The sequence below is a fragment of the Triplophysa rosa genome, linkage group LG2 (assembly GCF_024868665.1).
Source record: "Triplophysa rosa linkage group LG2, Trosa_1v2, whole genome shotgun sequence".
Taxonomy (NCBI): Eukaryota; Metazoa; Chordata; class Actinopteri; order Cypriniformes; family Nemacheilidae; genus Triplophysa; species Triplophysa rosa.
This window is the reverse complement of record NC_079891.1, coordinates 24,398,362-24,415,251: the sequence shown is the minus strand read 5'-3', so window position 1 is coordinate 24,415,251 and position 16,890 is coordinate 24,398,362. Positions and strand designations below refer to the sequence as shown.

The window sequence follows — 16,890 nt, the reverse complement described above, 5'->3', positions numbered from 1 at the left end:
GGAAAAAAAAAATAGTCCGGTTCCCCGACACGCCGTCGCTCGGTCCTCAGCCAGCCGAGAGGCTCTTCCTCGCGGTGCTATGCTGTGGTGCTGGACGTTCGGTGGACGGCCCGATCCTCCTCCGCCTCCTGGCGGCCGGCGATGGCTTCTGGCTGAGGGCAGCCGGCACTCCCGAGCTCCCTCCATGGCCGCCATCCCACCTCGTCCCAGGAGCACGGCCGCGGGCTCTCCGTCCCCACCGAATCCCATCGTTCCAGCACCACGATCTCGGGCAGCCGCTGGCGGACGCCCTCGTCCGCGCTGCCGAACTCCTCAGCACCGCGAAGCCGCTCGGCGGCGAGGGCTCTTCGACAGCATGTCCCTCCTTCCTCCCGGGTTTCGGCACCAATGTAACACAGTTCAATGTAGGGAAGGAAGGAGGCGGGAACCGGCGAACATTCATAAAACTTTAATTCAAAAATAAACAAACAATAATACAGAAGTAAAAAGGCCGGCAGCCCCTCACGGACGACTGCCGGCCACACGAACATAAACAAAACTTAACACTTCCGGGCCCGGTCCTCTCTCATCGGCAGTCCCGTCGCTCGTCCTCTTATGCTCCCTAGCTCCCCGTGAGGCATGCGGGACCGGTGCGCGTACAGCTGATACTCATTATCACTCACGCCACCGGCCCCGCCTTCTGCCCCACGGCTCTCGTCCCGCCTTCCTCGCTACAGAGTGTAACGGTTCTCGGTAAATAATTGAACCGCACGGTTCTCCACCAACGGTTCGGCACACGGTCCAACCGCGGCTCATCTTAAATCTGACGACGCATTATAATATGGTTCGTTAAAAATTATAATGCATAAAACAGACTGACAAAGTTCAGCTAATGTATGTTTGTCGATGGATACACATTTAATACCTACAACAAATCAAATAACGTAGACAAATTTCAATAGGATTGACGTATGCTGTAATATGACCAGTCATTTATGCTGTCATCACCCGGGTGTTGTGAGCGCGCGAGTGCAGGTGAGACCTGAACAGCACATTTGCTGTTTAAACTAAACTCATTCAAGCCTTGTCAATTTAAACATTTAAGTGCAAGATGATGCACAAGAAAACTCGCTTGCGCGCTGTGGGTAAGGTAAGGAGTAGCAGGCGCAAGAGGCTTTAAGCACTTAAACGACAAACTACACGAAGTAGGCACAGCCCCTCTTGCGAGATCTACAAACATATAGTTAGCTTATCGGGCCGCGGTCGATCTTGTACTGGATCCGTTCATCCTCTTAAGCGCAGCAGCATACCTGCGTCGTATCAGGAATCTTTGACTCAAGCTGTACTCACTCACGCCACCGGCCCCGCCTTCCTGCCCCACGGCTCTCGTCCCGCCTTCCTCGCTACAGAGTGTAACGGTTCTCGGTAAATAATTGAACCGCACGGTTCTCCACCAACGGTTCGGCACACGGTCCAACCGCGGCTCATCTTAAATCTGACGACGCATTATAATATGGTTCGTTAAAAATTATAATGCATAAAACAGACTGACAAAGTTCAGCTAATGTATGTTTGTCGATGGATACACATTTAATACCTACAACAAATCAAATAACTAGACAAATTTCAATAGGATTGACGTATGCTGTAATATGACCAGTCATTTATGCTGTCATCACCCGGGTGTTGTGAGCGCGGAGTGCAGGTGAGACCTGAACAGCACATTTGCTGTTTAAACTAAACTCATTCAAGCCTTGTCAATTTAAACATTTAAGTGCAAGATGATGCACAAGAAAACTCGCTTGCGCGCTGTGAGAAGATCAAAGCGCGCATAAGGAAGTCTCAGACATGGCGCAAATATTGAGTTGTCTTTGAAGCACTTAAACGGACAAATTCTCACACGAAGTAGGTCAACATGCCCCCTTGTCGAGTATCTTAACAAACATAGTAGGTTATGTCTTAAGTAACGGACGAAAAACAACGCATGTGTACAGTATCGTGTACTGGATCCGTTTCATTCCTCTTAAAGCGACAGCAGCATATTCTGCTGTCTGTTAAAAGTCAAGGAAATCACTCACTGCTTGTGACTCAATAGCTTCTGTAACTTCAATTATGATTCGTCTTTATTTAATTTGTACATATGCAATGTAGGGATGGGCGATATTATATCGTTTGCGATATACCGGTAGAAATTCCCCACACGATAGGAAGTTAGTCTCTCCCGCGATATAAACGATAAATTCTAGTTGATGACGTATTTCTTTGTGAGACCCATTCACAACTCATATGTGAAGTCGAAAACGGGTATAGCGGAGGGCGGACGTGAAGCTGAGAAAGAGTTTGCACTAAAAGGCGAGCTCTAAATCTCGTTTAGGTTGGTACTGTAGATGCATCCGAGTTAATGTTTAGTTTCACTTTCGTTTTATTTAATTCGTTTGCTAAGTATTCGTTGATAGTCATAATACGTTACACCACAACATTTAGTTTGGCTAAAAGTATTTATTTAAACATTCGTTAGATGTTATGAAATGTATTTCTTGATTATTTGTTCTTATTTTTATTTGTCAGTAGTTCCTTTTCCCTGAACATAGCACAAATCGAACCAAAACCGTGACAGACCGAACCGTGAGTAATTTGAACCGTAACACCCCTAATGGGCAGTTAATGTTCCTTCTTTTGTTCTTGCTGAGCAAAACATTTCTGTTTTCCAAAACCTTTAGGCTCCATAGTGAAAACATACCAGATGCTGTAATGATAAATATATATAAAATATATATGGCTTAGATGCTGTGCTGCAAAAATGGGGTATGCAGTATATGCGGTGCATAGGGGGCGGTGCATAGGGGCGCCGCACAAAGGGAGGTGCCATTGTGCCAAAATATTAGTCAAAGATTTTTTAAATAAAACATTATAAATAATAGAAAATATAGCAAAAAAGTAAATTATGTTTTATTAACAAGGTTCGGGAGGAGCACGTGCAGGAACGTTCCCTTAACGTTATAGAAACCATGAAACTAACGTTTTTTTTCCGTAAAGATAACCAAAAACAAACCTTAAAGAAACTTTCTGGGAACCAGAAACTAACATTAGGGGAACGTTCCCAGAACGTTAGCCTAAAATATTTTTCTCTGATCCGTTTGGCCTCACTACACATCAGTAATGAATACATCCATGCTGTGTTTTTATCCATCGCTTGTCTAATCTAGTTAAAATAAGTAAAATACATCATCCCACACAATATGGAGGATGAAATCAATGCATTAGATTATTCTTTTAGGCTAATAATTTTTCATTACTGAAGTGGCCTAATTTTCGATTTAAACAGCGCAGTATATAATTTCTAATAAAACCACACTGTGTGTAGGCCTACCTCAACATCAGACATTATAGATATTGAAATAAAATAACCAAAGACTTCAACACAATATTTAAAGCAGATTTTTATTGACTGAAGAATAAACATTTAATTATCTTCAGGCTAACAATATTCTTGTCTCACCAAAGAAGTGACTTTATAGCTCCATCTTTAGATAATCAAAAGCCCTGAGTTTCAGTCCTTACACTGAACTGATACACTGCTTTGCGAAAAGGCGGAAGTTAAGTGACGTCATTGTGAAAAGGGCCTATTTAACAACAGTGGAAAAAAAACTGACAGAACACATATTCAATTACTTATCCTAGCACCTTCGTTAACACTAAAAGAAAACAAAACACTTACCTTCATAATCAAACAGGTATTGTTCAACAAAGAATTTGTATCCTTGCTCTAGCTTTTGTAGGAAACTTTTCCTCGTCGAAGCAGGGACCAGGAGACCAGAGGTGGGTAGAGTAGCCAAAATCTTTACTCAAGTAAAAGTAAAAGTCACTATTTTAAAAATTACTTGAGTAAAAGTAAAAAAGTATGCAATGAAAAAACTACTCAAGTAGCTAGTTACTTAGTATCTGATTATATAGGCCTTCTACATTAAATTAATATTAATGCCAATATTTTAATATTACATTTTGATCAATATTTTTAATTATCATAAGCAGATATCTTTGCAATATACTAGAGAGACTAAAGAATAGACAAACACAGAAGAGACAAGCATTTCTGTAAATTTCATCTAGTCCTGATGTCAATGTAGTTTACACAACTTACTTAGAATAATAGACCATGTCAAACTAAAGCATTAACTAAACTCAGAGCATTTCCTAAGATGATCTAGAACATCTGCAGTGCTCTCTTAAATGAAATAAGCCTAGGCCTACACATTTTTGAACAAAGCTCATGTTTTCTCGTGTTGTGTCACGTGTGTGTTGTGAAACGCTCTTACTTGTAAACAAACAGTAAACAGTGAACCACACGCCCATCAACAAGTTTTCTTCCTTCTGTTCTTCAAATGTATATTTCTGCAAGCCCACGTCTCTGTGTCTGACAGGTAACGCGCATGTTGCTGTGTCTGACGAACAGGTCGCGCGGGTGCGCGCATATGGCGGGCATTTATCATTGCTGGCAAACAATATGACACATTTGCCGTTTTGATTGTATAGATATAGATTAATATCCACTTCATCCAACGCTCTTTGTGTTCTGCGTGTTCTTAAGTTTCGCGCTACGAGGAGTGAGTAATCCTGCTTCAGATGATTCAGGTCGTGCTGCGAACTGAACAAATCATTTGAACTGATTCATTAGCCTATTCAAATGGTTTTGCCCATTGTTCAATTAATGCTTTCAAAAGAATCGACTCAAACGAATCGATCACTCGGGAATGCCCGTAAAAAGAGACGACAACCTTGAAATAAACAACGCGTTTTGAAAAGCATATTTTAAAATGAAGGAACGAAGGAACGTCACGCAATGTAAGTTATGTAACGAAGTAAAAGTACAGATTTTCTATTAGAAATTTACTCAAGTAAGAGTAAAAGTACACACTTTTAATTTTACTTAAAAAGTACATATTTTCCAAAATGTTACTCAAGTAAAAGTAACGAATTAAATGTAGCGCGTTACTACCCACCTCTGCAGGAGACGTTGGGATATCTTTCATACATAAGTTCTCTTTATTGAGGACTCGCTGTGCGTCGCTGTAGTCATCCAAGTCTGACTTTTAGTTCAGCACAGTAGAGTTTTATACCTTTCAAGGGGGCGGGATACATAGAGGTGAAGATGATTTACACAAAGCATGCAAATGCAATACAGGAATCAGCCCGTTACCGGAATTGTCCCAGCCAAGGTCTCATCAGCATAACAGTGTCATTCAAATGCATAGGTGCTAATCCAATCAGCCTGAGAGTATTGCCCATACCTTCACATTATCATAGAGACCGATATGCACCGATATCGATACCAGTATCGGGTATAGGCCGATACCAAGCTCATGTACTCGCACTGGTAATGACACACCGATACCTCACGTGACATACATAGAGCCCTATGATTTCCGAAATGCTTAAAACGCGGACGGAATAGAGGAATCCAGGCATAAAAACAGAATTTGCTGTACAACACGGAATCTGGCAAATGTATTGTTTCCTAAAAAGAAATTAGCGCTGAACTGCTAACAGCTAACGTAACAGCTAACGAAATATTCAGATACTGTTTAAATTAGAGGTGCACCGATTGACCGGCCAGAGACCGGAATCGGCCGGTTTTTCGTATGATCGGCGGGACCGGTGACCGGCCGGTCAGTCTCACGTCTCGCCGATTCCAAGCCGATCTTCTGTTGCCGGTGATGCGGGCAAGAACGTCACAGCCGTCAGTACACTCAAAACAGCAAGTAAACATGTAAACGTGCGCGCGCACAGCCTGTCTTTAACGGCTCGTTTATACTCGCATGTGGGTCCACCGGACCGCGAGTCTCTGCTGACTGACGCGCGTCTCTCATGTCCGCTGACTGCACGCGCATCATGTACTGTACAGACTGTAGTTCATCTCTCGCTGCTCCGTCTACATGGGGTATGTATGCTAACAGTGATGCTAAACTCACGTTGAAGTCGTTCACTCTGTTTAAAACAAACGTAAATTCCATTCAACCTGATTGCTTGTCTTGCGTTAAAACTGTGGTCATTTCACCTAGGTAAAATGACATTCAACACGACTTCTACTTGTTTTTAAAAATCCAAAATATAAAAAAATGAATAAATCAACCAATATATGTGATAAATATCTGATTGAGTTCTTTACTATCACAAAAAAACTGCAAATACATATACGTCTTTAGAGTAGAATTCACTCATAAGAGTTTTAACTTTTTTATTGAAGTTGCAGCAAAAATCAATCAACCCACTTCTTTTAATACTACAGACCCAAGATAAAGACAATTTATTTTACATTTCAGAAAAAATGAAATAAAGCAATGTTAGTTTCATAAACAGAAACCGACAAGAATAAAGTTGAAGTAGGCTATTTTATTGTTATCTTAGACTTTTGTGAGATGAGTACAAAATGAAAAAGGTAAATTAAGTGACATGTTTAGTTATATTTTCTTATTAGTACTTCTTTTCAGTCACAGAGTTCTTCAATTTAAGAGTTGTTTGGGAAAGAGAAGATCCTGTAATTTAATGCAGCTTGGAGAACTGCATTTAGGGAAATTTGGGGATATTGTAATGTTCAATCATTTATTCAATGAAAATAAAGAAAATGTGTATTGAAGAAAAGTTAATATGGTTTTATATACAGTATACTGTCAATGATAGTTTGTGGATAGAAAATCGGAATCGGCAAAAATCCGAATCGGCAAAGAAAATTGCAATCGGTGCATCTCTAGTTTAAATATGTATTCTGCTTGTTTTGCGTGACTGTGTGTGAAAGAGTGGTGCGGTTGCGTGTACTGAACCTGAACGCATTGTGCTTGTGAAGCTTTCAGAGCCAGCGTTTCACTGCACGAGGACCCGAACACATAACAAACACCATTTGCGGCGATCCGTCAAAATAAAAGTCCGGTTGTCTTGAACAAGTTATAATACACTCACATTTTACCACACCATCCCCCTTGAATTTTTTATAATTCGAATTCGAATGTAATTTTACTTGAATAAACTGAAGTAAATGTGCTAGTAAAATTGTGCTACTTATCATAAAAAATAGAACTGAATTAAAAAATAGTGCTTAAATTTAAGTAGACCTAAAAACAAAAGAAAAAACGAAAATGTACCAGTAAGATACTGGTTTATTAACATAATTGTACATTATACAGGCATCGGTATCAGCGAGTACCAGAAAAATAATATCGGTACTCGGTCTTTAAAAAATGGTATCGGTGCATCCCTAACTATAATCCAATTATGTATTATATTTTCTAAGGGGTACCAACAAATGTGCCCTGACCATTTTAGAATATCTTTGTAGAATAAGCAATAATTCATCTCTTTCCACAGCTTCTTTGCTTTATTCTATGACATACCAAAGGCATGCAAGTATGCATGATAGAATAGCTTTTAATTTCATCACTCTTCAGGAGGAATGAAGCATTATTTCAATGAGCTGTAAGGGTACCAACAAATTTGAGCACGTCTGTATATATATATATGTTTTATTTTTTATTATGGAAATCTGTGTATGATGTTTCAGAGATATATCACGGGGTTATGAGGAGATCCCTGTGCCGTGTGTGAATGGGGTGGACCATGAGCCCTGCCCCATCAACTTCAAATACGTTCCAGAGAGCTGTTTCACCTCTCAAGTCAATATAGATGAGAACATAACACACTTACAGGTAGGAGGCACAGTATGATACTGGTATAAACCATAACGAGGTTAATGCTTTTAATATATCTCTTTATGTGATGTTTCTCCTTGTCTCTTTGAAACAGCACTGTAGCTGTAAAGGGGACTGTGCTTCTAGCAGCTGTATCTGCGGTCAGCTCAGCATGCGCTGTTGGTATGACAAGGTAAGGCACTGCTAGTATTTGCTTTAGTGGTGTTGTCCTGTTAAGCATTACTAAACTTTTCGAAATGATCTCTTGGTACAGGATGGCCGCTTGCTGAAAGATTTCTGCAGGGATGACCCACCCTTCTTGTTTGAGTGCAACCATGCATGTTCCTGTTGGAGAACATGTCGCAATAGAGTGATACAGAATGGGCTCAAGTAATATGGCCAATATGTGTAATGCATTGTAATGTAAACTCTATATTTATGTTGGTATACGTTTATATTTTGTAATGTTTGTATTCGCAGGGTGGGACTACAGGTATTTAGGACTGAGAAGATGGGCTGGGGGGTCCGCGTACTGCAGGATATTCCTGAGGGAGCTTTCATATGCGAGTATGGTCTTCTTGTTTAGATCTCCTGCTTTACACGTTAACATTTAGTGCAATGTGTTGTTTTCTTTTTAAATACCGAGACATTTAAAACTGCAGGGTGTAATTTCAGCACTATTAGTGGCACCAAACTGAATTGCACAAAAATTGACTATTTACATTTCTCAAACACTCTCTGTCTGTCATTTTTCAGAAAAAAGGTTGTCCCAAACCATTAAGTCATGTGAGCTGTGTTGAACCAGTATCGCTATCAATGGCAGGCGTAAATAAATTTAATATTGAATTACACAACAATTTTATACTGTACTTTATACAAATATTGAGGAAACTTTGTCTGGTTTCTAAAGTACTCTTGTACAGATTCCAACATCAAGGGTAGTTTAATGTGAAATTTGTTACAGAAATGAAAGCCATTACAGGAATTATGAATTATTCAATTATGATTAATCTCATGCTGTTTTGGTCAAATACTTCTTCCCTGAGGTTTTGCTGTCTGTTCAGGTTTGCAGGTGAGATCATTTCAGATGGAGAAGCTAATGCTCGAGATGACGACTCGTACATGTTCAACCTAGAGAATAAGGTAAGTTTAAAAGTCTTCACATGATTTTGCTTAAAGAGCCAGCTTGTAAATAATAAAATCTTACAGTTAATACTCGTGGCCTTCAGAGGGCGCTACAGTACATTTAAATGGGGGTAAAGCTCAACTGTGCAATGGTAAAATCAATGCACATCTCCTTTATGTTGCATGTTTATGTGTATTTAATAGTGATAACTTTTTATTTTTTAGGTTGGACAGGTCTACTGCATCGATGCTCAATTTTACGGTAATGTTGGCAGGTTTATAAATCATCATTGCGACCCTAATTTGTTTCCGGTACGTGTGTTCACCAAACACCAGGACCTCCGCTTTCCTCGAATTGCACTCTATGCAAGCAGGCCTATTCACACTGGAGACGAGTTAGGGTAGGTCCTTTCCTGACCAAAGGAACATTTCTGATTTCTTTCATAAACATTCATGCATTTTTGTGTGAGACAATTGTGTGAGAGAGCTGAGAATAAAAGTTGCTTTTTTCTCCCATCAGGTTTGACTATGGCGATCCCTACTGGCAAATCAAGAAAAAGTACTTCTCTTGTCATTGTGGCTCGGCAAAATGTAGATACTCCATTCTGGGCCAGGACAATGCGGAAGGCTCAGTCCGAGCACACAGTGATCAGACCGCTGCTCAGGTGGAACACATTCAGTCAGCTAACACAATTGTAGCAATAGTGCAACCCTGAGCCCTGCTTCATAAACATGGACCTTCAACAATTAACTGCATGCAGGAGTACAATGCATTGTTTTGCAACTCCCAGCTCCAAGGAAAAAACTGAACAAAGATAAAACATCATTTATTTTATATCAGAGAGCCATTGGACAGCATTTGCAATTTGAACAGAATGAATATTTAAGGGAGTGTTTTACAGAAATTTGTTTCTCTAGAATCATGGAGAGGATCCGTAATTGTATGAAAAAGCATACATTATCCAAGTAAATGGATTGAGTATTTTTTAGAAATAACATTTTATACATCCTGTATTAAATGTAAATGAATTTTAGCATTTTATCATGATCAGAAATGGTGGAGAAAATTACTGCACAATTTTTTAATTATCAGGGCTGTTTTCTAAGTTTGTTCCGCACGTTGACATTTTACTATGAATTTCAATATCATGCCCATAAGAAATAAAGCTTTCCATGGTGTTTTTAATTATTAATTCATTTGTAATGTATGTGGTCTTCAGTCATAAGCACGCTATCCTTTTCACTAATGCAATACACATTTAAGCTTTCATTTAATTTTCAAGATATTTTCAAGGTTCTCTCGTACAAATTCCAAGTCAGGCATTTTAATGGCAATCTGACACTGACGGCGCGAGAAAACGTCCCGATTTGCCCCACCCAGTCCACCCTATTCTGAATGAGCAACGATCTGTTTTTGTTTGCCGTTGTGGGAAGTGGTTCTATACAAAAGCTATCAATTCCCGTTAAACATCTTTAAAGAAACAGTTTAATGCACCGCTGGCAAGCTACATGCTGTCTTTTCCCCTCTTGCCCCAGTGCCATGGATACTGTAGCGGCACAGGTGGAGCCATTGACAGGCTGCTTCAGAGTCACGTGATCTGATTTAGAAGAAGCAGCGGCTGCAGAAATTGGTAACATTGCATTGCCAGGCTCTGCTCGCGTGAAAAGGAGGCTTTAATATCGTTTGCTCGTTTTAATTCCAGCCAGCTAAACTCGAAAGCGACGGACTACGCGTATTATCATCCGTAAGAAGGAAGAGCATTCGCCTGACTGAGGGGAAACATCGCAGCATCTTCTACAACAGCATTGCAACCAAGGAAGTAGGATCCCGAATCTGTGGTCTTGGCTCGGTTTTATAACCAACACTGTTTTAACGGCACCTTTACGTCTCTTTTTTTGTCACGACTGTACTTTTTCGTGAAATTGTGTATTACCCAAATCCTTCGCGCGAGGTGTGTGAATGATGATTATTGGATATGATCATTCGGCTTTTGATGGATTGTGTAATACGGGACGATAAACTTTAACCGGCGTTCGGTTCGTGACAGCGTTTGCGGGGAGATGTAATTTACAGAGATGTATTTAACAACTGGATTACTTTAAGAAACTTGCTGTCTTTATTTGCTGGGTGAACAAGCTCTTCTGGATGCCAGACCTATACAGATGAGAAGAACTGGTGGCTGGGACTACATCGCGTGTTGTGATGCTTCTTCTTTACACGCTGTCTGATGTGAATTTGGATTTCTATAGTCAAATCTGTGCGTTTTTAGAATGGCTCGCTTCGAAGACGATCTCCCGACTCGGTATGGAGGCGGTGGCTCTCCAGCGGGTCAAGGCAGAGGGGCAAGCCGGCAGCCAGGCCCCCCGGGCGTACAGAGGATGTATAAGCAAACAATGGCCCAAAGAGCCCGGACAATGGCCATATACAACCCGATACCGGTCAAACAGAACTGCCTCACAGTCAACCGATCCCTTTTCATCTTCAGCGAAGATAATATTATTCGGAAATATGCAAAGAAAATAACAGAGTGGCCATATCCTTTACGCACACCGCAGGCATTTGCAACAGGGCAAAATAGCCTAATATGTCATGTTTCAATCGCATCGATTTGACATTTAGTACTTTAGTTAAAGTCGCAAAACTTTGATCTTGTTGATATCTCGGTGGAAATGACATAAGCAGTTGCAGTTGTTCTGTTACAGTATGGTCTGTTATGTCACCTACCTTCAGAAGAAAAGCACACATAGGATCTAAATGACATGGAGTAAACAGGGTGTTGTCTCACTGGTGGAGCAAACATCATTAGAAAGGGATTTCAGCCTGATTTCATTCACACAATAACCATGACAAATGTCTTTAATACACATTTGAGATTTATATGCGAGAATAAGTCATAATGCCTTTGTGAAATTCTAAAATCACATATAACACTCGTAGAAGTGTAATAGAAGTTTTTAGTGTTTTTGCCCCTTTCATTCACTGCGGTATTGATCCTTTTTAGTCAGGCAACGAACCTCTCTGTCGCTCATAGCAACCAAAGCAGCTCTCGCATTAGGCTGCCTAAATTGCTGTGCATTCTCCGGAGACTTGCTTATGGGAATACCAGTCATAAAGTAACTGAGATGTGCCCATTATTCTACACTTTCTAATATAACAGCATTCGCCGCATGTAAACAGGCTCCATATTGCAGCACAGTCAAACGACAATAAAGTTGATAGTCTGGCCAATTTATACGAACCGGTTTAGTAGTATAATGTTTTTAGCACAAGTATCGTACTTAAGCGGGAGAGGAGTGGAGGAGAGACAGAGAGAGAGTGAGAGACAGAGAGAGAGACAGAGAGAGAGAGAGAGAGAGAGAGAGAGAGAGAGAGAGAGAGAGAGAGAGAGAGAGAGAGAGAGAGAGAGAGAGAGAGAGAGAGAGAGAGAGAGAGAGCGAGAGAGAGAGAGAGAGAGAGAGAGAGAGAGAGAGAGAGAGAGAGAGAGAGAGAGAGAGACAGAGAGAGAGACAGAGAGAGAGACAGAGAGAGAGAGAGAGAGAGAGACAGAGAGAGAGAGAGAGAGAGAGAGAGAGAGAGAGAGAGAGAGAGAGAGAGAGAGAGAGAGAGAGAGAGAGAGAGAGAGAGAGACAGAGAGAGAGAGAGAGAGTGAGAGAGAGAGAGAGAGAGAGGGAGACAGAGACAGAGAGAGAGAGAGAGAGAGAGAGATAGAGAGAGAGAGAGAGAGAGAGAGAGAGAGAGAGAGAGAGAGAGAGAGAGAGAGACAGAAAGATAGAGAGAGAGACAGAGACAGAGAGAGAGAGAGAGAGAGAGAGAGAGAGAGAGAGAGAGAGAGAGAGAGAGAGAGAGAGAGAGAGAGAGAGAGAGAGAGAGAGAGNGAGAGAGAGAGAGAGAGAGAGAGAGAGAGAGAGAGAGAGAGAGAGAGAGAGAGAGAGAGAGAGAGCGAGAGAGAGAGAGAGAGAAAGTTACAGAAGCTATTGAGTCACAAGCAGTGAGTGATTTCCTTGACTTTTAACAGACAGCAGGAATATGCTGCTGTCGCTTTAAGAGGAATGAAACGGATCCAGTACACAGATACTGTACACATGCGTTGTTTTTCGTCCGTTCACTTAAGACATAACCTACTATGTTTGTTAAGATACTCGACAAGAGGGGCATGTTGACCTACTTCGTGTGAGAATTTGTCCGTTTAAGTGCTTCAAAGACAACTCAATATTTGCGCCATGTCTGAGACTTCCTTATGCGCGCTTTGATCTTCTCACAGCGCGCAAGCGAGTTTTCTTGTGCATCATCTTGCACTTAAATGTTTAAATTGACAAGGCTTGAATGAGTTTAGTTTAAACAGCAACATGTGCTGTTCAGGTCTCACCTGCACTCGCGCGCTCACAACACCCGGGTGATGACAGCATAAATGACTGGTCATATTACAGCATACGTCAATCCTATTGAAATTTGTCTACGTTATTTGATTTGTTGTAGGTATTAAATGTGTATCCATCGACAAACATACATTAGCTGAACTTTGTCAGTCTGTTTTATGCATTATAATTTTTAACGAACCATATTATAATGCGTCGTCAGATTTAAGATGAGCCGCGGTTGGACCGTGTGCCGAACCGTTGGTGGAGAACCGTGCGGTTCAATTATTTACCGAGAACCGTTACACTCTGTAGCGAGGAAGGCGGGACGAGAGCCGTGGGGCAGGAAGGCGGGGCCGGTGGCGTGAGTGATAATGAGTATCAGCTGTACGCGCACCGGTCCCGCATGCCTCACGGGGAGCTAGGGAGCATAAGAGGACGAGCGACGGGACTGCCGATGAGAGAGGACCGGGCCCGGAAGTGTTAAGTTTTGTTTATGTTCGTGTGGCCGGCAGTCGTCCGTGAGGGGCTGCCGGCCTTTTTACTTCTGTATTATTGTTTGTTTATTTTTGAATTAAAGTTTTATGAATGTTCGCCGGTTCCCGCCTCCTTCCTTCCCTACATTGAACTGTGTTACACACTCCTACTGCCCATTTATCCCTACAAAAAAGCTAATAGTGGTGGTTTGAGGCCAGCTGGCTTTACCTGCAGAGCAGTCTTTCTCTCTGACCGTCTCTTCCTCTCCTAGCATCCGTGAGCTTTTTATTGGTGTTCAGAATTGTCCACATCTTGGAATTTATACTACAGCAGTCCAAAGGAGTCTCGCCATCCCTGTTCTTCAGATTTACATCTGCTCCTCTAGACAGAAACAACCTGGAGACAGAGCTTTAGATTACACCACTAAAAATCACCTCTTAGATTTTAAAACCACAAAACCCTCTGACTGCATTTCACCTGGTATTCACATTCATCTCAGGTGATCTGATCACATGGACAAATCCAAACCGAAGTATAAATCATCCAAAAATTTTGGACCACTTTAACCACACTCAGAGGTAAACAGACAAGCAGTGTATTGTATATGGAGAGCTTGTGCTTATACAGCGATTATTTAGTCAAAGAATCTTAATCCTAAGAGATCACAGGAAATGCATTTGAGAGACTGGAGAGACACTTGTGATCGGATTACCCGACATGGAACAGGGCCTTACATTACACAGTCTAGCTGGTTCTGTCTGACGGCGATGTGGAGAGGTGAATCCCCATGAACGTTCACAGCATGTAGGTCACATCTTTTCTCCAGCAGCAGCTGAGCGATCTCATCTGAACCAGAGAACGCTGCCCAGTGAAGGCAGATGTTCTCCTCCTAGCAAACAGACCACAAAAGAAATTCATTTCTAACTGACAATCTCAAATCTACATACATCTTCTAGAAATCCAACATCTTTTAGATTCTGCAAATATTTATATCTAAAGCAGGCATTTGTTTCACAGAACATCAAACGAAAGAATGAAGTTAATTAAAAGCTCAATGTCACAAACCTTATCTCTAATGTGGACATCAGCACCTGCTGAGATCAGCAGCGTCACCTGCTCTAGGCGCATGTTTTCCGTTGCCCATGTGAGAGGAGCCCACCCGCTACCATCCTAACAGCAAAAAAAGTTCATTGTTTAATGACAGACCCTTCAATAGCAGCATCTAAGATATACTTCAACGTCCATACCGCATCCACATCTCAATGATTTATAGATGCCGTGGCAGTGTTTCTGAAAGAGCGTTACCTTACAGTTGACGTCTATGAAGGCAGCGGAGAGGAGATACTGCAGCACATCTGTGTGTCCACCTCTTGCGGCCATGTGAAGACACGTGGAGCCTCTTATATCCTGAGAAATGTAGATATAAATTTCTTACCAAGGCAAAAGGATTTAAATGCTTCATTCATTCAGTGTAGTACAAGATCTCACAGTTGATTTAAAGTTTAAAGAACACAATGGTCAACAAATAAATAGGTCATGAGGCTGGTTATAATACCTTATGTCCAGAGGAAGCACCAGCTTTCAGGAGGTATTTTACAGTTTCTAGATGATTGTTCTCGCAGGCATACATCAGAGGAGTCTTCTGCTCCACATCGCACATGTCCAGGTTAGCACCAGCCTATGAGAGATTGTTTCCAGATTTTAACTTTAACAATGTATTAGATGGAGTCATGTCAACATTGAAAACTGATAGAACAAAAATGCAAATCTAACCCAAAGCAACCAATGGATACTCGTGAAGCAATGACAATGACATCAAATCCTTCCTAAAGCTTTTAAATACTCATGTAAGGGAACATATAATGTTATGTTAGCATAAGCAGTACCTGCACCAGTATATGACAGATGTCCTTATGTCCTTCTTCAGCAGTACAGTGCAGTGAAGTCTTCCTCTTCTCAGTGTCCATCTTCAGGTTCGGGTCAACACCGTCCACTGATAATCATCAGAAAAACCGCATTTACAGTAAATTAAATAATTTGTACTATAATCCACAAATGGATCTCTTAAAGAGTAAATATTACAATGTCCTTAAAATTACATTTCATGCAGTGTGCAATGTTAATAGAATTAATAGAAAATGAAAGTGTTTTACTTGTTGTTGGACACTCCATAAAGCTAAGTAGGACCTTAAAATTCACAAAATATTTACTCTTTAAGGATGGTCTTACCCAGCATATGCAGGACCCTCTGGAGCTCCCCTCTCTTAGCAGAGAAATAAAGCTGCTTTGGGGGCAGCTTAAATTTCTTAAACCTTTAAAAAACGTAGCAATTACCATTTAGATATGCGAGTTTGGTAAACTTTTAGATGCAATACAAATGAAAAGTATTTTCCTAAATACAGCTGCAAAAAATTAAGTGATCACTCCAAAATTATTTTCCGTTTTTCTGAATGTTCTACATTATGATATGTGTTTAAGTAAACTTATAATTTAGAACATTTCTCCAAAATTCCAAAATATTTTTTTTGGAGTCTTAAGGTCTTTGCACATACAGTCTGAAATTTTTGTATGCGTTTTCCGTATTTGGCTCTCGTTTGTACGGTGTCTCTGAATTGTTATAAAAGGCCACTCAAAATGCTTGACGGATGCGAAAAACGCAGAAAATCGATCCCTGTCCAAATTTTTTTATGACGGACGAAAATATCAGAGGCAGTGTGTAAATGTGATTAACACAACGTGAGGTCGTACTTATTTTTTATTTTTTAACGTGCGGAAATTTCGGACTCAATGTGCAATGGGCTTTACTTTTTTCAAATGACTGTATTTTAAGGGCTAATTGCAACAACAACAAAAAAATCACAAACTGCATGTAAGTCTAGTTATGGGTAAATAAACAAGTTTACAATAGGTAAATAGTAAAATGTGTGACCCTGGATCACAAAACTAGTCTTAGTAGCACAGGAAAAAAAATTGTAAAAGCCAAAAATACATTGTATAGGTCAAAATTATCGATTTTTCTTTTATGCCAAAAATCATTAGTATATTAAGTAAAGATCATGTTCCATGAAGATATTTTGATAAATTTCCTATCCTAATNATGACTTAAGCGTAATTTGTTTGTACCTCTCAAGAAAACTAATAATCCTAAATTACCTCAATTAATTATTTTTGTATCTCCAATTACAGTACTTGTTTTAAGTCAGTACAACTAATAATCCTGAGTTATCCCAATGAATTATTTTTTGTATCTCCAATTCATTATTTTAAGTCAGTA

General features: G+C 40.5%; 2 protein-coding genes across 3 annotated transcripts in view; one reads left to right on the top strand and one right to left on the bottom strand.

Moving 5' to 3' along the window:
* Positions 1-16,890, bottom strand: part of LOC130571028 (histone-lysine N-methyltransferase EHMT1-like) — a 32,719-nt gene that overhangs the window by 11,127 nt on the left and 4,702 nt on the right. For both annotated transcript variants that reach the window (XM_057361680.1, XM_057361691.1), the window contains exons 11-17: positions 15,846-15,928; positions 15,503-15,609; positions 15,172-15,294; positions 14,922-15,023; positions 14,682-14,786; positions 14,351-14,505; positions 13,845-14,012 (exon numbers count right to left, since the gene is read on the bottom strand). In XM_057361680.1, the coding sequence (XP_057217663.1) occupies positions 13,845-14,012; positions 14,351-14,505; positions 14,682-14,786; positions 14,922-15,023; positions 15,172-15,294; positions 15,503-15,609; positions 15,846-15,928 (843 nt within the window). The remainder of the gene's footprint in view (positions 1-13,844; positions 14,013-14,350; positions 14,506-14,681; positions 14,787-14,921; positions 15,024-15,171; positions 15,295-15,502; positions 15,610-15,845; positions 15,929-16,890) is intronic.
* Positions 7,207-9,976, top strand: LOC130571033 (histone-lysine N-methyltransferase EHMT2-like). The gene is made up of 7 exons (XM_057361703.1): positions 7,207-7,676; positions 7,774-7,851; positions 7,933-8,048; positions 8,139-8,225; positions 8,723-8,801; positions 9,009-9,184; positions 9,304-9,976. The coding sequence occupies exons 2-7, from the start codon at positions 7,831-7,833 to the stop codon at positions 9,497-9,499; spliced, it is 675 nt and encodes a 224-aa protein (XP_057217686.1). The 5' UTR covers positions 7,207-7,676; positions 7,774-7,830; the 3' UTR covers positions 9,500-9,976.